The 27,082-nt window shown below is 44.7% G+C and overlaps 1 protein-coding gene across 1 annotated transcript; it reads left to right on the top strand.

The window, feature by feature from the left end:
• The first annotated feature begins 570 nt into the window (after positions 1-570).
• ELF7 (hydroxyproline-rich glycoprotein family protein) lies at positions 571-27,082 on the top strand. Its single transcript, XM_086524569.1, has 14 exons — positions 571-762; positions 1,004-2,136; positions 22,199-22,267; positions 22,347-22,454; positions 22,559-22,739; positions 22,824-22,903; positions 23,068-23,187; positions 23,968-24,073; positions 24,214-24,300; positions 25,324-25,383; positions 25,470-25,541; positions 25,738-25,902; positions 25,988-26,174; positions 26,251-27,082. The coding sequence occupies exons 2-13, from the start codon at positions 1,103-1,105 to the stop codon at positions 26,126-26,128; spliced, it is 2,223 nt and encodes a 740-aa protein (XP_086380695.1). The 5' UTR covers positions 571-762; positions 1,004-1,102; the 3' UTR covers positions 26,129-26,174; positions 26,251-27,082.

Here is a 27,082-nt window from a genome sequence, read left to right as displayed (position 1 = left end):
CTAAGAAGAAGCATAAGAAGAATCGTGGCGACCCACCAACAAAGGAAGTTAATACTAACCTAGAGTTGGGGCATTGGTCAAGCTAAAGGACATAACCAAAAACTCAAAATGCTCAAACATTGTTTGAAAGGTAGTTTCAAAGCAATTAAACCCCATGGATCATGGAACTTGAGGAATCAGAATGAGTAAGGTCAACCCTAGTAGGTGATGCAAACTCACACATGAATGAATGCCACATCAAGTATGCATGCAGCTTACACATGAAACTAACACCTTTCATACCCCTTTGTAAGCACAACTTCTACACAAAAACCTGCATTGTTACATGGTTTGACTTGTGAAGGGGGAGATCTCACGAACTTTACTTCAAGTTTCATAATCCCTAGCCGTTTAGGCTTGTGGTGTGGTAGATAGCCTCCAATGAGGCTTTCCACAAATACTACCATATCAAGGGGGCAAGATGTTGAACAAGTACACTATCCCTTATGGCCATTGAGGTTGGCCGAAGTACAACAAGGCAAGGTTGGTTATAGGCTAGTGCCTCGCAATACTTCAAAAAAATTACTAGTGTTGATCTTTGCAGTATAAATCGCTCTGGCCAGCAATTTCTGAAGCTTTTGCTACCCTGCGCGGCGCTACACGAAAACCTGACTTCGACGATCCCGTTGCAAGCCCCAGGAAGAAGGTAGCCATGAACCAGTTCTCTGATCTACACGTTCTGTCAGTTTCTTGGTCCGACTGTCGCCATTGATTTCGAAACAGGTTTGTTGTTCTTCCTTCTCTTTCTGTTATATCAAAGGCTTTTCAGCTTATCGCGGCTTTCTCGAGCTTTGTTTCGTCCTTTGGTCTTCTATGGACGCTCATACGCAGTAGTGCCCTGCACGCTTGATTTTTGTCATTCTCTTACTCTCATGTGTCATGTCTTGTGCCTATTTACTTCATCATTTGATCTTCTCTGTTCAATCAATTACATCTGCTCTGACGTTCCCTCACTTGATTTCAGTACTCTGGAATTGACTCACCACACCAGCAGGTGATGTTTTCATAACCTTATGTGGTTCCCGTCTGTGAAAGTAAGAAAGTAGCAGAAAGTGCAGGAAAGATGGCCTCTTCGTTGTATCAGAATGCAGGCCCTCCTGGCACATACAGACAGAATCAAGTCCCTCCTCCCCCACCACCTCCCAATCAGTACCCCCCCTCAAATGCTTACGGTTATGCTAACACGCAACCTCAAAGCTATGGAGGGAACGTGGGACCTCACTCACAAATGGCTTATAATGCTAGCTATGGGTATGGAGCTTCCGGTGCCTCTTACGGTCCTCCAGGGATGGCAGGTCAAAATCAATATCCCCCACTACCCCCCTACTCTATGCCTTCACAACCTCCTCCTCCTCCCCCTCCTCCTTTATCAGCAGCACCTGCTGCACCACCCCCACCCCCCCTTCCACCCATGTCATCGGTAAGCCTACCACCTCCTCCTCCCCCTTCATTGCAGCCAACATCGCATCATGGTATCTCCTATGTGCCTCCCAGCACTGCCTCTACAGCTCAGGCATACCAGGACGGAACACACAATGCTTATTATCCACCAACTGTAACGTCGCAATTGCCACCAGCTCCATCTGCACCTACCTCATATGGGTTGTCTTCTCAAGTTCCTCATTCTGTGGCTGGACCATCGACACAAGTTGGATCCATTCCGGCGGCCTCTTCAAGGCAGAGTCAAGCACCTGGTGGAAATAATTGGCATTCTACCAGTGACCCCAACAAGGGGAGTTTAAAACCCACTGCTGCTTTTAAACCAGGGGTATCTGGCTCGCTTGATAAAATATCGGGGCCTCCAAAGGTTCCCAACGGTTCTACCAAGCTACCCCCAGCATTAAAGGGTGACAACAGGTCAGAAACTGAGCGGGAACATCGGGAAAGAAAGAGGCGTGAATATGAGAGGAAAAAGTTGGAGGAAAAGAAAGAGGCAAGGATGCACTCAGGGCCTGCAATTCACAAGTTCCCAGCAGCTGGGACACCGTTAATGAAACAACCCAGTTCTGCAATTGGTCTTAGAGATGGAAGGACCGACAGAAAAGACAAGGTTGAGAATAGATTGAAAAGGCCTTCCACTTTTGTGTGTAAAGTCAAGTAAGTCGACTTCTAAAAACATAGCATTTTGGTGCTCTTTTCGCTTGTAATTAGCTAACTGAGAGTTTATCATCTTTCACATTTCACATGTGCTCTTTACAATGTTGGTTTGAGTTATCAACGATGGATAATTCTCAATATTTTCTTTACTTTTTAGGCTAAATTTTCAAGGTTCTTTTTAAAAGGGTAGTTTTGCTGGCAAAAAAGTTTTTTTTCCATGATTGATGAGACTTTTGTTGAGAAAATAACTGGAGGCATGATTGATATCAGCCTTTTGTAGTTGGTTTTTAAACTACAGGATGGTTAGACTATAATCCTTTTGAGACTTGATCATTGGTTGGAAAGGCCTTAGCTTCGACATGAAATGAAATTGGTTGCTAGCCCTGATTGGGAAAGGGATGAGTGAAAGGAGAAATCCGTGTTATGTGAACTTAATTGGCATTCACATCGTTTCGAGAAGAGAGCTTAGAAAGTTGCTACAAGCTATTTTAAGGATAAGGTGCATATTGTCGGCAACCAAAATACAGATCTGGGGCACTTTTACTACTTGTGCTTGGTTTGAAATCACCTCCCATTGAAGTCTAAAACTACATTTTTGGTGAGAACGAGTAGGGTTGTCGGCCAAATGATTTTGGGACACCAAATAGTCCTGGATGTGGCTTCAAATCTGCCTTGGGCTGATCAAGAGGGAGAAAAAACTTGGCAGGTTGTTGTTTGAAATGCAAGTTTGGCTTGAGGATCCTTGACAGAGCTGATGGTAAGGCTTAAGAAAAGCGCTCGATTATCATAACTGAAGTAAATAGCGAACCAGACAACAAGTGATGGTTGATAGAGAGGAAGGTGGTGCATTGGGATACTTTGTCGCAGAGTGTTGGTGGCCGTGAAGTTGTGCCCGGCTGTATTTAAGGTAGACATACCTTTTAGTATGAGCCATTTATGTGCCCACCCAATAGGCTAGCCTGAGGTAGACCCCTTGTCCTTAGGTTTCTAGGGGTCAGACTTTGTGTATAGTGCAGGTTATCTCCGTTAGGACACATAGTTGTGAACTTGTGGTGATAAAAATGTGCCATGTGGCATAACTAATAATTATGCCATGTGCCTATTTATTATGGTGATGTGGCATTTTTTCTAGGTGTTTGAACTGATTGCTTTTGGGGCTTTGCTTTTGGGCATCATTTGTAAGAATAAAAGAGCCCTTGGGCCTCTCACTCTGCACGTAGAGTCAGAGAGCAGAGGACCCTCGAGAGTTGTACGTTGCTGTGAGCAATAATAAAGAAATACCGAAAGGGGCGCTAGTCTTTGGGGCCAGTGCTTCGAGGCACGGAACTCTGCCGTGCTGCTTTCTCTCTCTCTCTCTCTCTCTCTCTAGTTAAGTTCAGTGATTATAAAGTTTCTGTTCGTGTGTTGCTATTGATTTCTCGCTTGGGTGTCCAAGCTTGCAATAGTGGTTTGAGAGCTCAGAAAGATTCTTGTTCTATGGAGGATCCGATCCCTTCTGTAGCACACAGAGGTTCTCCATGAGATTTTGTTTGTGAAAGAATCTTCCTGTCCCTACCCCGGAGTTATTAGCTACTCCCACTCTTAGTCAATCTTGCATGGGGCGTGCTCCTGTCTTCATCGCTTTGTCTTAAGGGGCATAAGCCATAAACAACCTAAGACCATGCATGGGTTCTCGTGGAGAATCTTACAAAGATAACACCTCTCAAGGGGGGGGCGAAGAAAAGTTCAAACCCGGTGCGGAAATTGAAGAATGGAATAAAGAATCGATCAAATTTTCGACGGGGAAGTTTGCGAGAGTGGAGTACAAATGTCAACAGAAGGTTGGCACGTGTGTGAAAAGATTGATCAAGTACTCTAGATACCTGAAATTCACGAAACACCTGAAGAATCACCCGATGGATGAGATTCACTCGAGATGGCATGAGGCCATTGATTCTCCTCTCAGGTCGGGAAAGAAGCTGAAAGGACTGTATGTCACAAGATGGGCACCACGTGCCAATAGAAAAGAATAGATTGAACAAACTTTTAGCACTTCAATAACAACTGAAACTGAAAGAGAGAGCACACGCAACACGGAGTGGCGGAATTCCACCCTAGAGAGTATTGGCCCCAAATTTTGGCGCCCCTTTCGGTATTTCTTTATATTACTTGAACTCAGTACAATGCCGGTACTCGCGCTCTGCACCTTTTCACTGAAGCGTGCCAGAGACTGAGCCCTCTGTACTTATTTAAAGGCCCTTGGCCTTGAAAAGCAATATACATGGAAAGCTTGAAACTCGAAAGCAATTGGCCCAAAAGCCGGCGCTGAAAATCAGCCAGCGTAAATCACGGAAATGTTAAAGTGTGCAGCGGAAGGTGAGAGAGAGAAAGAGACAATGGCACGAGAGAGAGAAGAGACATGACATGAGACAGATGGTGGAAAGGCTGGCAGCCCAATTAACTCCAGATGGCTACATGGTGTGAGACAAGACAATGAGAAAGAGGGTGCCCCCCCTCGTTACTAATTGACACCTCCTTTTGGGAGGTGGGATCAATGGCTCACGATCACTGGTTGATTGTGACCGTTGGATTGCCTATGGAATGCAAAAGATTCCCCCATTTCCGGATCCGGGGCTTGAACCCACTACCCTCTCCCCCACGGGATTAATTCTAACCACTAGGCTATCGTGCGTTCGTTGAAAGGTATGTGTGTGGTAAGTTTATAGATCACGGCGTCGCGGACAAGTTTACATCTAGTTCACACCTATTTCACACCGAGTTCACATTGAGTTCACACCAAATTTGGTGAAGTGTGTAGACCCTCCCAAGTTCACACCAAGCTCACACTTTGTTCACGTCGAGTTCACACCAAATTCGATGTGGTGCACATAACTCTTAGTTCACACCTAGTTCAAACGACGATCAGACGGCTTGGATTGCACCCGCCTCGCGACGCCTAATGTGGGCCATTGATCCCACCTCCCTAGGGAGGTGTCAATTAGTGACGAGGGGTGCCCCCCCTCCTATATATATGAGAATCGGGGTTGGTTTGGCAGTAATCCTCAATATATCCCAATGACCTAAAAATATGATCCTCCAAGGGGAATATGTGATCAAAACAGGTCTAAAGTGGGAAATGTGCTGTGAACAACCCTAAGTGTGACTGAGATCCCTGTCCAGCAAGTGTACGGGTGGCCAACCCACAACCAAGGGCTAGTGCACGTGATGTGTGTGAAGCGTGTAGACAGTGTCACAAAGTGATGACGTGGCGGACAGCAGAAACCCTAATTTCTGGAAATCGCGGAGGCGGATTATTAATTTTTTTTTTTTTGGAAAATGATGAGCGACGCAAATTTCGCTTTTTCTCTACTTAAATGAGAAAGAGAGAGAGAGAATGCTTTTGCTTTCATATTTTGACTCTCTGTGAGAGAGAGAGCAATTGCTTTTGATTTGAAGATTTTGGGGCTCTGCTTTTGGGCATCCCTTGTAACCTTTAAATTAGTGGTGAGGGCCTCACTTCTCAGAGCATCTGGACGCAGAGTCTGAGAGTGAAACCCTAACCGCTCTCTTGTACTTTGATGATTGATTAATATAAAAAGAAATACCGAAAGGGGCGCCAGTCTTTGGGGCCAATATCTCTAGGCACGGAACTCCGCCGGGCCAGTGCAAATCTATTGTGATCTGTGAATTGTTTTGAAGTGGTTATTTGGTGCTGTCGCGGTTGATTCTTGACTTGGAGTGTCCAAGTTTGTTACAGTGGTATCAGAGCACGGCCGATTTCTCTTCTACGGGAAATCCGATCCCCGAATTTTTTTCCGCGGCACCTATGGCTTCAGGCAATGATCAGTCGACTCCCTCTGCATCTGGAGATGCGGGCTGGGATCACAACGAAGATTCAGACAGAGAGTATGGCCCGCCTCGGCCTACTCAAGCGGAGCAAACAGAGATGGAGCGTCGTCAATTGATTGGCGATGCAACAAAGATGATGCTCAATTTTGCCAAGGACCCGAAGATGGCAAAATATATGAACCGGACCTCTTTGAAAGAGGTACAGATGGAGTGGCAGAGAACCACAACACCACTCCCGAAACCCGCTCTCAAGAAACCTTCTGCCTCCAAGAAATATACGGAGAAGGAACTGGAGAACGTGGTTGATGCACGGATTGCTCAGCTTTTTGACACGCAAAAAAAAGCCAAAAAGCACGGCAAAAAGCAGAAGAAAGGCACTGACTTCCCGGGATATTTGGGTCGTCGGTTGACATTTGACAAGGCAAAGAAACGGAAGAAGCGTGTTCGATTTGAAGGAGTACCCAGTTCTTCTTCTTCTTCTTCTGACAGTTCTTCTAGCTCCTCCTTATCGAGCGAAGAAGACAGAAAAGGTAAAAAGAGAAGCAAGAAGCAACGCTTTGGAAAGGGCAAGGCAAAGAAGGCTAAATCTCGCCCAGAGACTGATAGTTCTACTGAGGACTCGTCTACAAACAGCTCAGATTCCGATGACGGAAAGTTTTATGCGAACAAGAAGAATTTTTACAAAGCCAACCAGTATGACTTTCTCGAAGATAAAAGCAAGAAAGTCCGAGAGTTTAAGGAAGGTGGCCACTCGATCAAGTTTGATACTTTTCAGGAGACTCAGATGCTTCGAAGGCTGTGTCTTTGACATCGCTTTCGCGGGAGGACGCTATTCAGAGCACTCCAAGATTCAGAGAGCTGCCTCTTACTTTAAGGGGAATGCTCGTACTTGGTAGTCCACGCTTCTATTAAGCAAGACTGTGCCAGTTACATGGCTGAAATTCAAGAGGCTTTTTATTTCTTCTTGGTTGACTCAAGAGTTTGAGCGAGATATACGAGCTGCTTGGAACCATCTCCGGATGACCAAGAGCGATACAGTGAATTCTTATTGTGAAAGATTCTGGAGCTCTTTTCTACCCGCCTCTTCATTCAAGAAGATCTCATTCAGAGAACAGACTGAGCGGTTTACCTTGGGTCTACCTACAGAGATCCGAGATCATTGCTTGGAACAGAAGTCAGCTTCTATTCAGGAGTTGATGAGTCATGCGAAGCGGGGCTTTGCCATTCACTCTGGCAGTCTGACCTACCCCACAGATGAGGCCATGACACAACGAGCCGAACAGACTTCTGGGAATGAAAGTAGAATGAAAAAGAGCAACCCAGAGAAAAAAAAAGGATGCACGACCCAAGCTTACTCCTGAGGAGAGAGCTCGCTTCATTAGAGAGGGGAAGTGCTTTGGATGCGGGGAACATGGACATATTTCCGCGAAGTGCCCTGATACGGCACAGAAAGAACAGCATGATAAAAACGACGACAGGTCTAAGAGTTCGAGAGCAGCTGAGGAATGTGGCAGAAAAGGCAGATAGAAAAGCAGAACTGGTACCACATGGCGTGGGACCTGCACCGAATCTAATGAATGAAAGTACAAACTTTGCCGCTTTTGGGGCAAAGCGAAGGATCAGGAAGCTCTTTTGAAGGAGCCAAGGCCAACTTCTTTTCACTTGGAATTGGCGGCTCGATTTGGAACTACGCCCGACAGACTGATGCCACAGGCGGAGGTAGTTCGACTGGTACCCGGATGGGATGTTGCCATTACACCGAGCATTGGCAAACTTCGTTTGCAATGACAGGGGTGTTCAGGGCACGTGAGTGACGTTCTACTCGGGATCCCTTGGTACCACAAGAACTACGCCGTGGTTGACTACCGGGCCGAGAAAGCGACTTTGATAAATGAAGGGCTTAGAGATTGTACTTGAAGAACTTCTTTTCTTACTCATTCTTTTGGGAGAACTGAACGATGGATAAAAGTTGAATATGTTTTGACCTGAAAAAAAGAACGCCAAGATTTTTTTCTCCACGCTCATGCCGATTGCTTTTGAGAGGGCCTGAAGATCATACCATTGATCTGATATCTGGAAGCACGCCACCGAATCGGCCACCTTATCGTGTGAGCCGAGTACAGAATGAAAAGATTATGAACTCAGTGAAAGACCTCTTGGAAAAGGGTCTTGTCCAGCCTAGTACTTCACCGTATTGCTCTCCAGTGTTGTTGGTTTTGAAGAAAGACGGATCTTGGAGAATGTGTATCGATTATAGCACTCTCAACGAAATCACCATCAAGAACAGATTTCCGATTCCTAGGATCGATGATATACTCGACAGGTTACAGGGATCCTCGTGCTTTAGCAGGATTGGCTTGAAGAGTGGATATCATTAGATCAGGATAGCACCAGGAGATGTCTACAAGACAGCTTTTCGAACGACTTTTGGGTTATTTGAGTTTTTGGTGATGCCTTTTGGCTTAACGAATGCTCCTGGGACATTTAACCGGATGATGGATAGGATTTTTCGAGAGTACAGGCTATTTGTTGGCACTTTCTTTGACGACATCATTGTTTTCTCCAAGAATGAGGTAGAACACAGAGATCATCTGCTTCAAGTCTTTCAGGCATTACGAGATCACAAGTTAGTGATTAATGCAAAGAAAAGTAAATTTTTCCTACCAGAGATACACTTTTTGGGACACATTGTGTCAGCCGCAGGAGTGCAAATGGATCCGGCCAAGATAGAGACTATCCGTGATTGGCCCGATTTGAGGAATGTCCATGAAGTTAGAAGCTTCTTGGGACTCTGTTCCTACTACAGGCGGTTCATACGAAAGTTTGCAGAGGTTGCTTCCCCTTTGCATACCTTGACACAGAAAGGAGTACCTTTTTCGTGGGGACCCCCAGAGGTGACTGCCATTCAGACGTTGAAAGAGAAATTGACTACGGGACCTATTTTGACTTTGCCGGACTTGCAGAAGTCATTTGAAGTATTTTGTGATGCTTGTGGTCGTAGTCTGGGTGCGGTCTTGATGCAAGAAGGCCATGTCATAGCTTACGACAGCCGTTTGTTCTCTAGGCCGGAGATGACAACACAGATCTATGGGAAAGAGCTTTTGGCGGTTATCCATGCTCTTACTCAGTGGCGGCATTACCTACTCGGAGCGGATTTTACTGGCTTTACAAACCATTAGAGTTTGCGCTACTTCTTGTCACAGAAGCAGCTTTCGGAAAAACAGATGCGGTGGGCGAACATCTTGTCACAGTTCCACTTCCAGATTGTCCATGTGCAGGGACAGAAGAATGTGGTGGCAGATGCTTTGTCTCGGAAACCGTTGGTTCTGGCTATTTCCGCGATACATCATAGGAGCTTCGAGGATATGGTCGATCAGTATGCCACAGATACAGATTTTGCAGATATTTTCACACGGATACGGGATGGGGAGATAGTAGCTGGATACTCCCTTCGGGAAGGCTACTTGATGAAAAAGACTATGTTGTGCGTTACACAACGGTTGAGGGAAAAGTTTATGACTGATTGCCACTGTCCACCTTTTACGGGTCACCGCGGCATTGCTACCACCATGAAAGGGGTAGAGAGAGATTTCTTTTGGCGGAGACTGAAGAAGGATGTGGAAGAGTTTGTGCGCACTTACTTGGTATGCCAGAAGGTCAAGTTTGACAGGCATAAGGCACAGGGATTGTTACAGCCTTTACCCATACCCACCCGCCCCTGGGAAAATATTGAAATGGATTTCATTTTTTTTGATCTCCCGAGAATACAGAATGATCACGATGATTTTCTGATTACATGGCACGTATGAGACGATTGTCTCCGACAGAGACCCCAGATTTATGAGTTTGTTTTGGAAAGCAATTTGGGAGAACATTGGCACGCAGTTGCAGTTCTCGTCATCGTTCCACTTGCAGACTGACGGGCAATTTGAGATTGCCAATTCAGTGATTTTAGATTTATTGAAGTCTTGTATCTCGGATCAGAAGACTCAATGGGAAAAGAACTTACCTTTGGTGGAATTTGCCTACAATAACACGATACACTCTTCAACGGGGAAGATGCCATGTGAGATTGTTGAAACTGCTGCGAAGGTTCCATCCTTCCTGAGCACGAAAGATTAGAAATTTGAAGCGGATGAATATTCGCGAGATTTGGATACGGCTTTTGCCAAGGTTCGCGAGACTTTGCAGGAGTCTCAAGAACGACAGAAAAAGGCAGCGGATCGCCATCGTCGCGACTGGAAACTGAAGGAGGATGATTGGGTGCTCTTACTTTTGAGAAGGCACGCCTAAGAAAGAAACAGGGAAAGGAGAGGCTTTTTTCCAAAGCTTAGTATGTGATACTACGGACCTTTCCAGATTACTGACAAGATAAATGATGTCTCCTTCCGATTGAAACTGCCAGATACTTGGAGGATTCACAATGCATTGCATGTGAGTCTCTTGAACCCTGTTAAGGGTGATGTACCTGATGACGGGGAGCCTGATGAGCAACCCAAAGTGGAAGAAAACGAGGAGATCCTTGTTCCTGATCAGATTTTGGCACATAATGATACGAAGAAAGGTAAAGTCCGAAGGCGGTTCTTGGTTTAGTTCAAGAACTTTCCTGTATTTGATGCGAAGTGGATGGAGGAGGAGGACCGAGCAGATACTCCTCGGATTGTGAAACTTTACCTCGATGTTTTGGTTTAGCATAGTCTACTCCAAACGGAACCTAGAAACTCAGCTTGGCCGAAGATCTGGTGCAGTGCGATGCACAAGAGGGGAGTTACTCCGCTCCTTTGTCAACAGATGCCTCGATTTTGATACTGAAGTCACTGATGTCTCTTTGAGCTTCAGGGATACTGAGAGCTGACAGTATTCTGCTGGATGACTTTATGAAATGGAATTCCTGATAATGATACTGATTTGTTCTTGACTTCTTGTGAGTGCAGGATTTGATGCCGAAATGACTGCAGCATTTTGGTCTGATTGATCTCGAATAGACATGGTTGCAATAGGGGTTAGTCAATCGGACATCGATGAGGTCCCGATTGGACCTAGATGTGATTGCTAGCTACATTGCCGATAAATCATGGTCTAAGATCCGAATGAATGTTGAATGTCATGTGATGTCCTGTGATGTCTGGTGATGTCTTGTGATGTCGTGTGATGTGACTGTCGATTTTGTACATGTGCTAGATGTGTGTTCCTAGTACGTAGGTACTAACAGTCAGTGTCTGCTAAGACAGTTTATGGCTTTTGTCGGTTTTGCAGGCGTAATCGCCGGTCGATTACAATGCTTTCAAGAGGGGGGTATGTCACAAAGTGATGACGTGGCGGACAACAGAAACCCTAATTTTTGCCAAAAACCCTAATTTCCGGAAATCGCGGAGGTGGATTATTAAATTTATTTTTTTTGGAAAATGATGAGCGACGCAAATTTCGCTTTTTCTCTACTTAAATGAGAAAGAGAGAGAGAGAATGCTTTTGCTTTCATATTTTGACTCTCTGTGAGAGAGAGAGCAATTGCTTTTGATTTGAAGATTTTGGGGCTCTGCTTTTGGGCATCCCTTGTAACCTTTAAATTAGTGGTGAGGGCCTCACTTCTCAGAGCATCTGGACGCAGAGTCTGAGAGTGAAACCCTAACCGCTCTCTTGTACTTTGATGATTGATTAATATAAAAAGAAATACCGAAAGGGGCGCCAGTCTTTGGGGCACGGAACTCCGTCGGGCCAATGCAAATCTATTGTGATCTGTGAATTGTTTTTAAGTGGTTATTTGGTGCTGTCGCGGTTGATTCTTGACTTGGGAGTGTCCAAGTTTGTTACAGACAGTGTTCGAGGCATCTGGAGATGAAGAATCTAACACCCCCCCTCAACAACAGATGCGGATAAGTTGTCGAGGAGAATGCAACACGCCTGGTAAATCTGGAGAAGATGTAAATCCCAAGAGAAAAGATGAGGAGCACCAGCCAAACAACACGACAATCGTACAACACCAATGTGATGATGACCAAGGGTGAGGAAATTCGATCAAGTCGCACAAGGAAGCTGATGGAGTGGCAAGCTACGGAATAAGTCGCTAAAGAGGATATATATAAGGAAATGACCTAAGGATGAGCGTCCAATAGCCCATCGGTTATGATCACCACTGGGATGGAGGAACCCAGTGTAGCAGCATGAGATAAGACATGGGGACCCCCCCTGAAGAGCTCTGACCACGAGGAGAGGAAACTGCCAAGGTGGGAAACCGGTAGCATATTCAAGTCAAAGAAGCTTGAGCAGAAGAGGGAGGAAGAGCAGGAAGAAGAGGCTCTATAGGGAAGGCATCGTCCACCATAGTAGACAAGATGACAGGATGAGCAATCCATCCCTGTATAGAGACTGCGATATCTGCAATCTTCCGGGAGAAGAGTCGTCTCGGGGGTATAAGCTGCAATATGATCTGCCATTTCATGGTAGACCGGCCAAAAAAGTCGGAGGAGATCTCGGGAAAAGTCAACCTGTGGGAGCACATCCACCATTGGGATCTCCAAGAAAGAGTCTGCAAGTGCAAGTCGTGAAGGCACACAATATAGGAGCACTCCCCCCCCTGGGAAAGTAATGGAATGTGGTGAGGTAAAGGACGGCTGAGAGGATGCATCGAGAAGAATGACCGGTGTTGTAGACGTCATAGCCTCGGAATAGACCAGCAAAGCAAGGAACATCCATGAGGTCTTCACCGTGTAAGTAGTGCATAGGTACATCCAAACTGCAAGGGGAGGAGCCATAGAACCAAGCAAAGCAAGGAACATCCATGAGGTCTTCACGGTGTAAGTAGTGCATAGGTACATCCAAACTGCAAGTGGAGGAGCCACAGAACCAAGCAGAAGCAAGGAAGAGGCTCTACCAAGTAGAGGCAAGGCAAAAGAGAGCCACCATGAAGCAGTGTACCGGAAGAGACCATGCAGGCATCCTGATGCCAAAGGATACTCACATCTAGGAGAACATGTCCAAAAGAAGTGTCTGACGTGCCAAGAGGCACGGGTCTAACGTTCAGAGAACCAATGAAGGAGGTGGATAGGGCAATCCAAATAGAGAGACAACAGTCGAGGGAGAGGGAGGGAGGGTTACTGAGGGAGAAGTAGCAGTGGAAAACACAAGCCACTTCCACATAAGTACCTGTACCAATCCTATCCCCTGCATCTTCTTGAGGGCAAGAGAGCCTCGAGGAGGGAAGATCTGCAACGTCGAGGGAGATCCGTCTGTTGTGCGAGAACCTATATCTGAGTCCACGGCTCAATGTCGAACGAACGAAGAAGGAGAAAAGCTGAAATGCAATCTGAAAACACGCCGTGTAAGCGCCACACCGGTGCGGGTAGGGGGTAAAGACCTGTGAATCAGGTAGGGAATCCCAGAAGTCACTGACGAGGCCAAGGTAAGGTGCTGTCCATGCCAAAAAAACGCAGCAAAAGAGGCTGAAAAATGCTGCTGTAAACAAAGTATTCAGCAGTCCACTCAGTGTCGAAGGCACTGGATGCCGGAGCTTGGGGCAAGAGGACGGGAGGGGTACCAAATAATCGGCTGAAAATCAGCAAAGCAGTCCCAAATCTGAAGTAGAAGGTCTAACAGCGGTAATGGACAGCAATGGAAGAAGCCTCAGGTTGCCAAGGAGGTGTAGATCCAGCAAGGAAGAGGGGCATCCAATCGCCGAGGATACCAAAGCTGAAAACCGCAAGGTGTGTAGGGTGACCCCTCTACTGCAAAAACGCCATGCTAGCCAAAAACGCAAGGGAAAAAAAAATGCTTGTAACAAACTGCTGACGTGTCAAAGCCCTGAAGAATGGAGTCAACTTGCAGATGCCGGCCGAGAGGCCTAAACCCTAAAAAGAACAAGTAGCAGAAGAAGATGAAGTCCTACCAACTTATGGGGACCCCGTCCGATGGGGCCCTAAGTGACAAAGGATTAAAATAAAGCAAGACACACACACACACACACACACACACGCAAAAACTGATGACGTGGCAGATTTTTGAAAATTGCGTTGACATGATGACGTGGCATGCTGTATAGATTTTTGCGTTTTGTGCTGGTTGATGATGTGGCAGGTTGTACGGATTTCCGTGATTTACGCTGGTAGCTTTTTGGCTTTGCTTTTGGACCAGATGCTTTGAAGTTTAAAGGCTTTTTACTGTAAACTGCTTTTTAGGCCAAGGGCCTTTTAATATGAGGTTAGGGCTCATTCTCTGGCATGCTTCCTGGAGAAGGTGCAAAGTCTAGAGTACTGGCTTGTACTGTGTTGATGCAATATAAAGAAATAGCGAAAGGGCGCCAAGGTTTGGGGCCAATACTCTCTGGGGTGGAATTCCGCCACTCCGTGTCGCGTGTCGTCTCTCTCTTTCAGTTCAATTGTTATTGAAGTGTTAAAAGTTTGTTCGGTGTGTTCTTTTCTATTGGCACGTGGTGCCCGTCTTATGACAGTGCCTAACTCCTTGATCAAAACAGCCGAAAGGAGAAGCTAACTCCTTGATCAAAAGAGCAGAAAGGAGAAGCTAACTCCTTAATAAATAAGAGCAAACTGATTGTCCCTCGGAATGTCCCTCGGGATTTTTTTTAGCTAACTTGAGTTGTTTTGTAGATATGCTGTAATCGCGGACGATTACTCTCTTTCAAGAAGGGGAGATGGAACAAACTGCTGACGTGTCAAAGCCCTGAAGAATGGAGTCAACTTGCAGATGCTGGCCGAGAGGCCGAAACCCTAAAAAGAACAAGTAGCAGAAGAAGACGAAGTCCTACCAACTTATGGGGACCCCGTCCGATGGGGCCCCAAGTGACATAAAGGATTAAAATAAAGCAGGATCCGCACACACGCATAAACTGATGACATGGCAGATTTTTGAAAATTGCGCTGACATGATGACGTGGCATGCTGTACGGATTTCCGTGTTTTTCGCTGGCTGCAAGGTTGTAAGGTACGTAGTATTCGGTACGTGTTCGGTATGTACTATACGTTGTACCGTATGGATTGGGCCATAAGGTACATAAAATTCGTGGTATATTTTTTAAAAGCTAAAAATACAGAGAATTTCAAATTTATATACAACCTATCTAGTTTAAAAACACTGCACAATACTTAAGCATAGCCACAACTTTCAAAAAACACTTAAAATCACCCCACAAGTTAAGTAACTGCTAGAATCTTCAATGGAGTCGAGACCACATGTCATAGTGTAAGTCAAAAGTACATAACTGAATGCTGATTCCTGATACAAAAATAACATAGTCACTCAATAAAGAGTCTGGGTGGCTCAAGCAACAAAATAAAAAGCATAAATGAGTCATGACAAATGTCCAAGTCCCAAGACCCAAAGCATTGGGCAATCACTACTACTCAAAATCATCATCAGAGGCTGATGAAGACTCAGAGAGCATGTCTCCATCTGTCAAGACATTGCCCTCATCATCATAATCGGGCTCTCTCTCCTCTGGCACAGATGCTAGGGGTGCATCACGCTCATCTGGATCATCAGCCTTTGAACTCTGGGTGGGGATGAGTCGAACAGCCTCATTGGCTCGTTTACGAGCAGGCCGAACGAGTAACTTTCCTCTGCGAATGCTCTCTCTGTGTGCAACCTCTGGATCTGCAGCAGCAATGCGAAGAGGAATACTGTAAGCTCGAGAGCGAGATCTAGTGACCCGGCGATCCACGCTCTCTAGCTCCCTGTGCAACTCTCGAAGGATCTCCTCCTGCTCATCTCTAATCCGTGCATCGACCTCCTCCGCAGTAGGATTTGTTTTGAAAAATTATAAATAGATATGTCACATGAGGACATTAGAGCACTTTGTAGTTTGTACTTACCGATCCTGTGTCAATGAGGTACATCCAGAAATGTGTCTTCATCCGCATAAACAGATGATACACCAACCCAAGTGTAGAGCCCTCCATGTCTGTGACCCGTAGTAGTACATACAATGGCTGTAGAGCCACTGCCAAGGACTGCACCTGTGTCCAGAAGGTCTCATCAAGAACCTTTCTTTGAATGTACTTGGTCGCCTCTGACTGAGCGTGGTGCATCAATCTCCACTTTGGATCCACAACTGTCTGCAACAGTGGATCTCTCAATCTGAACAGCCTCTGAAGCACCATATACATGTATGCAAATCTGGTCTTCGAGGGACGCACCATGTCTACTATGTTGTGGCTCCTGAAGATTGCCAAGGCCTGGTGTTTTTTGCGGAAAAAAGTGGTAAGCTTAGACGCATCAGACACTGTAGGCTGCACCCAGGGAAGTTTGCCTATGTCCTCCATGAGAAGGTCTAGGCAATGTGCAGCGCATGGTGTCCACACAATGTGCTTGAACTCAGCCTCACCATATCCCCCATGGCCTTGCAATTGGAGGCATTATCAGTGACCACCTACAATGAGTCGTGACAAGATATTAAATGAAGTGTGGACATTATCACGTTGGACAATGTATGCAAAATTCAAATGTGCATGCCACATGGTCAGGAATTAGTATCTACCTGCACGACGTTCTTCTCCCCAACCTCCTTGATGGCCTGGCGAATATGTTTGAAGATGAACTTCGCAGAAATGTGTTCTCCAGCTTCCCTGCATCCACGGCTTGTAAGAAGTATGTGCCCAAGCAGGAGGAAACAAGGATATTGATAATGTGGCGCCTCCGCGTGTCACTCCACCCATCAGAAAGAATAGTGCATCCAAATTGTTGCCACCCAACCTTCCCTGGAGTCAATGCTCGGTCTATGATCTCTTTTTGGTCGTCAAGCATGGTAGTGCGCATCTTTTGGTAGTCAAGACCATTCCAGGAATCTGTAGCACCAACCTGTGAAATAGCTCTCACCATCCTCTTCCATTGATCAGTCTACAACACATTGAATGCAATGTTGCACTCTATGAGAGTCCGCGCAATCTCCATCTCTGCAAATTTCTGTCGCTCTTTTACCCATGAATCACTGTGTACACGTGATGGCAATGTGGTTTGCCTTGGGCCACGTACACCCTCAACCCCACCTGCACTTGCTGTTGAAGCACTAGCACCCTCATCCTCAGCCTGTGAAACACGAGCTCTCTTTCTACTAGTGCCTGCAAATGATGGCGCTGCAGACGCAGAGCCGCCAATATCTCCAAGTAATGCATCCTGCAAGGCATCCTCTGGTGTTGTTGCTGCTGCACGTGCTCCCCCTGACTGTGACGATGCAATAGATCCTGGAGGAAAATGCTCCAAAATCAAGGCATCCCTCAATGCTTGCGGGATAGTCTCGCAACCCCCACAATGTCCAGTGGTGCCAATACCAGTGAGGTGCTTCAAACCCTAGTAATTGTACTGGTCATCTGCTCTCCGCAGTACTTGCACACCCAAGTGCGAGTCCCTGAACCTGCTTGGCCTCCTGTGTTGACAACTCTCAGGACATTGGTGTGCTCGGCCCAAAGAGGATTAGGTCGATGAGTCATGATAACTTTGCAACACAATTAACGCACACTTCAAAGTTGAATACAAAACTTACAATCTTTCGCGAGGTCACGACTCTAGAATGCCTCCTTCAGGCTTGCAGACTCCAAACACAAAGGGAGGGAGGGAGGGAGGGAGAACCTTATCGGCGGCATTCCACACTTCCTTTGTCTCTGTGCAGACACTATGCAGACTCTTGAGACCGTGTTCTAACTTCTGCTACTCTGTAATGTGGTAATAAGATAGGTTGGCTTATAAAAAGGCTCGCCCAAAGTGTCCGACCAGGCGGATAAGCAACCGACGGCCGAATTTTTTTTAAAAGCCATGCACGTACGGAATCGTACGATACGTACGGATTCCGTACGGAAGTATCGTACGGTACGGAAGGCAGCCGGACGTACGTACGAAAGCAACTATGGCTGGCTGATGACGTGGCAGGTTGTACGGATTTCTGTGATTTACACTAGCAGCTTTTTGGCTTTGCTTTTGAACTAGATGCTTTTAAGTTTGAAGGCTTTTTACTGTAAACTGCTTTTTAGGCCAAGGGCCTTTAAATATGAGGTTAGGGCTCATTCTCTGGCATGCTTCCTGGAGAAGGTGCAGAGTCTGGAGTACCGGCTTGTATTGTGTTGATGCAATATAAAGAAATACCGAAAGGGGCGCCAAGGTTTGGGGCCAATACTCTCTGGGGTGGAATTCCGCCACTCCGTGTCGCGTGTCGTCTCTCTTTTAGTTCAATTGTTATTGAAGTGTTAAAAGTTTGTTCAGTCTGTTCTTTTCTATTGGCACGTGGTGGCCGTCTTGTGACACGGTTGCAGCCAGAGGTGTGTGAGAGGAAAGCGCTATGAAGAGGAGAAGGATGGCGATGGAGAGAGAGTCGCAAAAACGCCAACAAGCCACAAAAACAAAGCCCTTGCTGAAAAATGCAGGTAGGCTGAAAACGCTGGTGGCATGAAGGATTTTTCGCGATGAAACTCTTCGAAATGGCCTCCTTGCTGATGGCGATGGCAGATCTAGCACCCTTGTGCTCTGATACCATTCTTCCTTTTTTGCTCTTCCTCATTGGTCATATTAATAATGGTGGAGGTAGGTGTGGTCTCGGGCATCTGGGCCTTTCCTTTCTTCGCATCCTCAATCCATTTCTCTGCTTCATCAACCTTTTCTTGTGTCTTAAAAAGACGTTCCGCCCATGAAGATGCCGTTTTCGATTTCTGTTCATCTCCTTCCCGTAGAGCTTTCATTTGATCCTTCATGTCCTCGAGCTCCTTCAACACCGAAGGTTGGTCGTCTCCCTTCTTCTTAGTTGCAGATTTGCAAGCTGCAAGTTCTCCTTTTAGTTCCTCGATTATTGCATCTTTTTCCCCCATGTTGCTTTTCCATATTTGTTCTCCATGCTTCAAAACTTGCTACTGCCTCATCGAGTTTCTTTTGCATAACGCATTCTGTTACATTTACTTCGGCCTTGATTAGGTTTCGTAATTCCGTTTTCAAGATCTGAATTTCCTCATTCTGTATCCCCCGGATCTCTCTCCTTAGTTCTCTCATCATGTCTCCATACATGGAGTTCCTGTAGCTCTCAATGCTCGCGTGCATTTCCTTCTTGATGTCATCCCTCATATAGTTTAGCTCTAATTTGAGCATCACCTGGACCTTCTCCATCATTAGCTCATCATGTATCTTGGAGGTTTTCCCAACTCGTGAGGATCCTGGTGATAGTACATTATCTCTGTTTCTCCGTGTAAATGTAGTTGTTGCTTTTTTTGGGGTGGTGTACTATCTACACCCGGCCCTTCCCCTTCGGTAGGCGGATCCATCGAACTCGAGCCACAAATGTGGGGTAGGTTACTAGGGTACTAGGTTACTAGGGTGAGGGACTAAGAATAGGGAAACGGGACTTTCTACGCGTAGAGGAGCCCCTGCAGAGTATGGTACCCTGCGACCTACAGAGCAGACCTCTGCTCTGCGCCTATGGACCTTCCTCGCGTAGGAGATCAGCTCGCGTAGGAGATCAGCAGCGCGCGCGCGAGAGAGAGAGAGAGAGAGAGAGAGAGAGAGAGAGAGAGAGAGAGAGAGAGAGAGAGCTCCTAATCGACAGACTCACACTACGAGCATTTGAGTCAGCTCTACAGATAGCAGAGTTTGGGTATGACAGAGCATGGTACACACAGTTTAGAGCATGGTTCGGAGCACATGGTCTTGACCTTGAGAGTTTGCCTTTTTTCCAGTACGACCTCGGCTCCTCCCATCTTCATCCCTCACATAGTGAGAGAAACATAGTGATCCGACAAGATCTCTAGCAGACGTGGATCACATCTCCCCTCCAGCGAGATGTCACATTATAGAGATCATTTTCTTACCATACTGGAGGACGGGTTCATACAACGACCATGCTATATGGACACCTACATGCCACACAACTCACGGGTGGCGATTGGTCAGCTCATAGTGTCATCACACAAACTAGAGATCGAGGTGGGGCGAGCTCATGACATTCCCAGGGAGGAGAGAGTTTGTCGAGTATGCAGAGAGGAAGTGGAGAGTGAGGAGCATTTTGTTTGCAGATGCAGAGCTTATGCTGGTATTACAGGCCGATACAAGCCAACCTACCCTTCAAGAGGTCATGCACTCTCGAGATCAGAGACAGCTGGGGCGCTACTTGCTAGAGATACAGAGGCACAGGGATACACTTCTACAGCCACCTATAGAGACCTAGGTGGGGGGAGACAGTCACAGTTTACAGATTTCTTTCAGAGAGCTACACCCCTTCCACTCCTAGACCCACCGAGGAGAGAGACCCTTCAGCAAGCTGAGGCTAGCCGGGCCAGACGACGCTTGCGTGCTACCAGATGCCGGGTCCCACGGCTCCACTATAGACATATCGAGGTGTTTTTGATCCGAGCACATCGAGCTGCTGAGGAGAGACGAGCCCAGATGATGGCTCACCAAGCCGCATCCATTAGGGCAGCTCTTGCTCCCTACCCTCCCATGTACTACATTCTACATCCCCCGATTAGCGCAGGGTGGAGCTAGCTAGATTGATACATTTGCATGGTTGTACTACCCTAAGCATATAGACATGCACACATCCCTAGTACTCCCATCCCCATCGATCCCATCATCCACTGGAAGTCCTTTTCTTTTATTCTGTACCAATTTGAACTATTTTGTCTTTTTTCCAATAGACAAAGGATATACACACATGTATGTTTGATTTGTCTCATAGGCCGACATCGGCATCACATAGACGTTAAAAAGCTCTCTCTCTCTCTCTCTCTCTCTCTCTCTCTCTCTCTCTCTCTCTCTCTCTCTCTCTCTCGCGTTCAACTCTCCTCGTTGGATAGATCTTTAAGGTCTCTTGGGATAGTTTCCTACGACTTTAAAATACTCTTCTTCTCGGGTGTGTGTATGGGGGGGTGTGCTAATAAAAGGAGGAAAGTGGTATTACCTTTCTATCACCCAAGTGTGGTAGATTGGTCATGCCATTTTCCTCTTGAATAACAGGTCTTGAGTTCAACTCTCCTCATCAGATAGATCTTTAAGGTCTCTTGGGATAGTTTCCTACGACATTAAAATACTCTTCTTCTTCTTCTTCTTCTTCGCTTCTCTCTCTCTCTCTCTCTCTCTCTCTCTCTCTCTCTCTCTCTCTCTCTCTCTCTCTCTCTCTCTCTCTCTCAAATTACACGTTGCGAAGTGCTTCAATGGTGCAGTAACTTTTTGAAACGACTTACTTTTTAAGCCATAATTTTGATGGGACCGGAATTTTACTGGATTGCCTTAGTTTTGAGCCTTTGACAACACCCTGCCGCGGAGAACATAAGTTAGATGGGACCCGAATTTCACTAGATTGGCTCAGTTTCAGCCTTTGCCAACACCTTGATATTGGACTAAACAGTACATGTGCGTTTTAATCCTGATGTCTTTATTTGGAGTATCAAATACAAAATGGATTGCTGTTTTATTATGTGATTTGCCCAACTGAAAGGTAAATGGCCTTGTTTAGTTGCTGTAAAAAGTTTAAGGAAGTTAATAGTTCTTTACGTGTTTCAAATTTACATGGAGCATTTTTATACTTAGTGTTTTATATTTTTGGATCCACTTGGATGGTCGTTTTTGCTTAAAAAGTTTCCAATATTTTGAGATGATGTAACTGGGCACTATTATGGCTCAAATGAAAATCTAATTTGAAAGCACATCTCTGTCGCTATAGTGCTCTCTTCGAATGGGTAGCCTACAATTTCACCTTAAAATGTTTGTTTTGTGCAAGAGGTGCTTCCTATGAAATATATAGTGAAATAGTAGAAGGATGAGATAGTGGTTCTAGAATCTATACTATTGCCGTTTTTAGTAGATTTGATTTATTCCACAGCAGGTATGTCCCGCTGACAGCACCTGACCCATATGCTTGATCTTATCATCATTCGTGTATGTGACTATTTATTTTGATGGTATGTCTCACTTGACTAGCACGGTTTCTCCAAGTTCATTTCTTACTTTGAAACTCATGGCTGTTGAAAGTTTTCTTACACCTGTTGGTCGCATAGCAACGGCTTGGCACTTATTATGTAAATGCATGTGCACAGGCTGGGTCATGCCACAGTTTTAATAGAAGGTAGCACTTTCTTCGGTCAAGTTATCTTCTGACTTGAATCAGTGTCGAAAGTTGAAACATTATCTTAACCAATAAATTACCGTTTTTTAAAAAGCAGAGTAAGTTCATCGTCTCATTATGCAAAAAGGATGGAATGCAGTAATCACTGGCTCTGTTTGAAAATTTAACACTGAAAAAAAATGTCAATTTCAGGTTCAGAAATGAGCTTCCAGATCCAGTTTCACAGCCAAAGCTGCTGCAGGTCAATAGTGATAAGGATCGGTGAGTTTTGCTGCCATTATTCTTCATGGACCAAGTACATATTTTGGGCGGCTCCCACTAAAAGCTTGTAGACGTGCAGTTATTGTAAATACAGCATCACTTCATTAGAGAAGACTCTGAAACACAGGCTGTTGGTGGATTCTGATCTTGGCATTCCTTTAGATTTGCTAGATATCAGCATATACAAGTAAGAGTAATTCCTTTGCTGTGGGCAATGTTGTGCTAAACATTTACAAGTGCTGGTTTCCGGTTATCTTTCAAGATGATTCCTAATTGAGGGTTTGCAAACAGTGCCCCGAAGGTTAGGCCTCCAATGGACCCAGAAGATGAGGAGCTTTTACGTGACGATGAGAAGTTACCATCTGCGAGGACTCACAATATACGAAGGAAAGATAGACCTACTGATAAAGGAGTGGCATGGCTTGTGAAAACACAATACATATCCCCCATAAATTTGGATCCTGCCAAACAGGTGTTGTCATTAATGGAGATATGATGTTTGTAAAAGGTTATTTTAATCATCAAAGGGGTACTCATCTTATCTGATGTTGTGCAGGCACTGACGGAGAAACAGGCGAAGGAACTGAAGGAAATCCGAGAAGGAAAGAGAGACTTCTTGGAATCCCTAAATGATAGGTATTCTATATATTAAAGGGGTTTACCTTTGACAAGTTTGTTGATAATACTACCGCTCTTTAGTCAAAAATCTTCAACATCCAGCTTATACGCGAAACCGGGCTTGTAGTGTCAAAGTCATAAAGTGGCCAGGATTCTAAGTTTTTATTATTTGAGATTTTTAGGGAACATCAAATTCGATCTATTCAAGAATCTTTTAGGGTTGCACAACAAGTGCCAGTGCATCAAACAAAGCCGCATTTGCAGCCCGTGGAAATTTTGCCTTTGTTGCCGGAGTTCAGAAGGTTAGTTCCTTTTACCAACAATTTTTGGACACCAATACATGACACTTTGTAAGAAGATGCAAATCTGTACATTTATATAGATAGTTTGTTGATAAACGTTGAAATTTATGGTGATTCTTTCACTTCTGCTGATATAATATTTGAGAGCCCTTCCCAATAATGCTTGTCCTGAATGTTTTGTTATGCTAGTTTGCTCTGAAGCTTTTATGCTGAGTTCCTGGAATTATACAAGAGACATTTGTTGTGACATGGCAGGTTTCAAATCTTAGGCATTTATTTTTCTTAGGCACAGGCATGCTGGCTGCTGATTTTTATCAATGCACCAGTACATAAAGTCATGTAATGTCATGCGATTTATCAATCGTATTGCACAGTAGCCGCCACAGGCTCAACATAGGATATAGAGGGTCAATCATGACAGGGGTTTACACGTGCCACATACATGTGATCTCGATTGCTACATTTCCATAAAAACGATGTACATGCATTGGATGCAACTATATTGAGAACAACACAACATCTCCACAAAAATGATATGCATGCAATGAACACAAACTATATCCAAAAGCACAATTTCTAGGCACCTGAACTCGTGCTTTAATGGTGGGCACTTTCATGGAGTTTTTTACTGTTCTGATGTTTCATAATTGCTTTCATCTGGAACACTAGTTACAAAGGGGTTCACTTTCACATGCAACGACTTTTCTTTTGTCATTTTCATTCTACATAACCGATCTTGACCTAGAGCAAAACTTTTACCCAATCATTGTTGCACAACAGGCAAAGCAGCAGACTCACACATGCGACATTTGATGGTGAACCTACAGCCGACTCTGAATTGCACAGTAAACTTGAGCGTTCAGTTCGTGACGAGCTTGAAGCACTAGTAAGTTTTTCTGTACATCTATGAAAGGCTATTTGCTCACCAAGATTAGCTGTATTTTCTAGTTTGCAATATAGGAACTGTACTGGTTGAAAAGGCTTGGTAGTTTGGTAAACAAGGGCTTTCTTTTTGTCTTACAACAGGCAGTTTTGAAGACTTACACTCTATCAGATTCAGAGACTGGCAAGCAAGAGAGGTTTTTGGCATACATGGTTCCAAAAGTGGAAGAGGTATACTTCGCTGTACAAATGTGGGTTTTGTTGACTGTGTTCTAACTTAACATTATTTTCTTGACAACGAGACCCTCAATATTTTCCACGACTATGTATGAGAACATTTGAGATTTGTTTCTGATGTACAGTAACATTGCATATGCATGAGAAGACATTTGAGCGTTTTTGGCTTATATAAACTAGTGTCCAGGGAGGTTATGCATCAAAATATTTTCATCCTCGATCACATGTTTGAGGAGATATTGCTTTCAAAAAGAAAAGAAACAAAGTGTGAATTACAATCACTTGCATTGGATGGAGGCTTTATATATTTATTTATTTGGTCATTAGCTTTTCTCTCCATGGAAGGTGAGAGAGGCTGAAAATCATGCACAATGCAAGGTAGGTAATTCTTTGATTGGTTCCACCAATGACTGATAGCGCAGTGCCTATTACCATGTGAAAGTGAAAGGTACGGAATCACATTCCGCAAAGGGTGTCTGTCCAGGGAGGTTATGCATCAAAATATTTTCATCCTTTATCATATGTTTGAGGAGATATTGCTTTCAAAAGCAAAAGAAACAAAGATTGAATTACTGGCACTTGCATTGGATGAAGGCTTTATGTACTTATTTGTCATAGGCTTTTGTCTCCGTGGAAGGTGAGAAAGGCTGAAAATCATGCACAATGTAAGGTAATTCTTTGAATGGTTTCACCAATGACCAATAGTGCAGTGCCTATTACCATGTGAAAGTGAAAGGTATGGAAGCAGATGAGGGTTTCTGCCTGACATAGAGACGCCCTACTTGTATGACTCAAGAAATGCTTACCGCTATTCGAACAGGTCATAGAAGTGTCTGATGCCCAAGCATCGTAGTAAATGGTGCAGAAAATTGCCAAATCTGTAAGTTTGCCTGTTACCGGCATGGCGGCGTGCACGTTCAAGGGAATACATATCTTGTTATGTAATCAATCATAGAAGGACTTGTTTTTTAATTGCTCATATGCATATTTTGTAAGTATGTGTGTTGTGTTTTGCAGCTTAACAGTGACTACATGAATGAGATGTCATACACATGGGTGAGGGAATATCACATGGATGTAAGTTATTCATTTTTATTTTGGCATTGAGATGTGAAGATTGTCTACTGCTGTTTCTCTGGAAAACATTTTGCATGAATTTCCAGGCTAGGCCAGAAGAAACACACAATTTTTCAACCTATGTGTTTACATTCGGTGAGGACTGTGCACATTATCTGGTAAGATTCTCCACTATTATGTATCTTCATGTATTCTATTCATGGAATCGAGCATTTTGGTTGGTAGATAGGGAAGAGATGGCCACAAGGCACCTTTCTCTTTTGTTTTACCCTCGCAGCCCCGGGGGGGGGGGGGGGGGGGGGGGGGGGGATAATCACACATGGCAGTAAATGATGTCTTTTTTGTGCATGGCAGCCGCTGCAACAAAAAGTGTCGTTACAAAAGAAAAAAGCAAAAGAGCGCTCAAAAGAGGACTCTGAGGCCTTTGCTATTCCTTCTAGTATAACTGTCCGACGAGGAGAGGATGATCCAGCCCAAGATGAGGATGAGAGGACAGGTCACAGGCAATCACGCACAGAGGTATGCAGGTCCATGAGAGAGTTTTTTTTTTTTAATAAGTTTAAAAAAAAATGATTCTATTTTTAAGTTCTTTGCATCCCATCAGGGGTTATCGCGTGTGGAGGGTCAAAACTCACATGCATTAAAGAGACGGCAATCAGATGAAGGAGAGTTTTCAAGAGTTTCTAAGCGTAGAGAAGTGAAAAACAGAGATATGAGTGATGAAGATGAAGACAGTTATATGTGATATTGTTTAAAAGTATGGGATCCCACTTTGGAGCTTTCCTGTTCAGGTAATAAACTGCAAGTTTTGATCTTGAAAGTGACTTGAGTGGGCAGTTTCATATAAAACCTGTTTTGGTTTACCAGGGCATTACAGCTTGTCGACAATTGGCCCGTTTGTCATACTCCTATGGTCCTGTTGTACTGCTATAAGGTTCTGTTAATGCTTAAAGCCCATGCCCAGATCTCTTACACGTAGGGCAAGGCAAAGTATTCTTAAGTCGGACTCTGTTTTACTACTGATAGCTTCATGTTAATTCTGCACCTGAAAATGTCTAGGTGCTTATACAAAATCTTTAAGCCTGCTTGCAAAGTTTTCTTGCCCCAGGAGAATCCTTGTCGGGGAAAGCTCGAATCCCACGCTTGATAAGCGAAAATCACTGAAGATCGGTGCAGAGGCCATTTTCTTTTATTATTGGAGACATTTCTGGTGCGCTTTCTCTGATGGATTAGGCTTTTTCCTCTATCAGGGTGGGACATGTACCAGGTAGCATGGTTTTGGTGAAAGGCATATGTGCGAGTTGGGGAGGCAGTACCGAAATTAGCCCTTTGTGTTGGGACAGATCAGCCACATGCACATTTCAGGGGGTCCTGGATGATTGGTCGTATGTAAAGCATAGGAGATCAGCCATGAAGAATTATATGATTATTCACAAATGGTGGTCTTGCATTAGTGCAGGAATGCCCTTTGCATAAGATTTTTGTGCATGTCTTACCAAGTGGTGTAAGCATCTCTGCAGTTACACAAGATTTGTTATCTTGAAGTCCACAGTTGCATGATTTGAGGCATTGCTAAAAGTAATTGGAGACTTTCTGATATGACGTTGTAAAGCTTTTACTATCTTGTAAATTACTTTGAAAAACCCATGACGGTATTATCACAATTGGATTTAGTGAAGCTAGATTGCACTTATGTTGA

This window comes from Adiantum capillus-veneris, chromosome 1 (assembly GCF_014529385.1).
Source record: "Adiantum capillus-veneris isolate H3 chromosome 1, ASM1452938v2, whole genome shotgun sequence".
Lineage (NCBI taxonomy): Eukaryota > Viridiplantae > Streptophyta > Polypodiopsida > Polypodiales > Pteridaceae > Adiantum > Adiantum capillus-veneris.
This window is presented reverse-complemented; position numbering and strand designations above follow the sequence as displayed.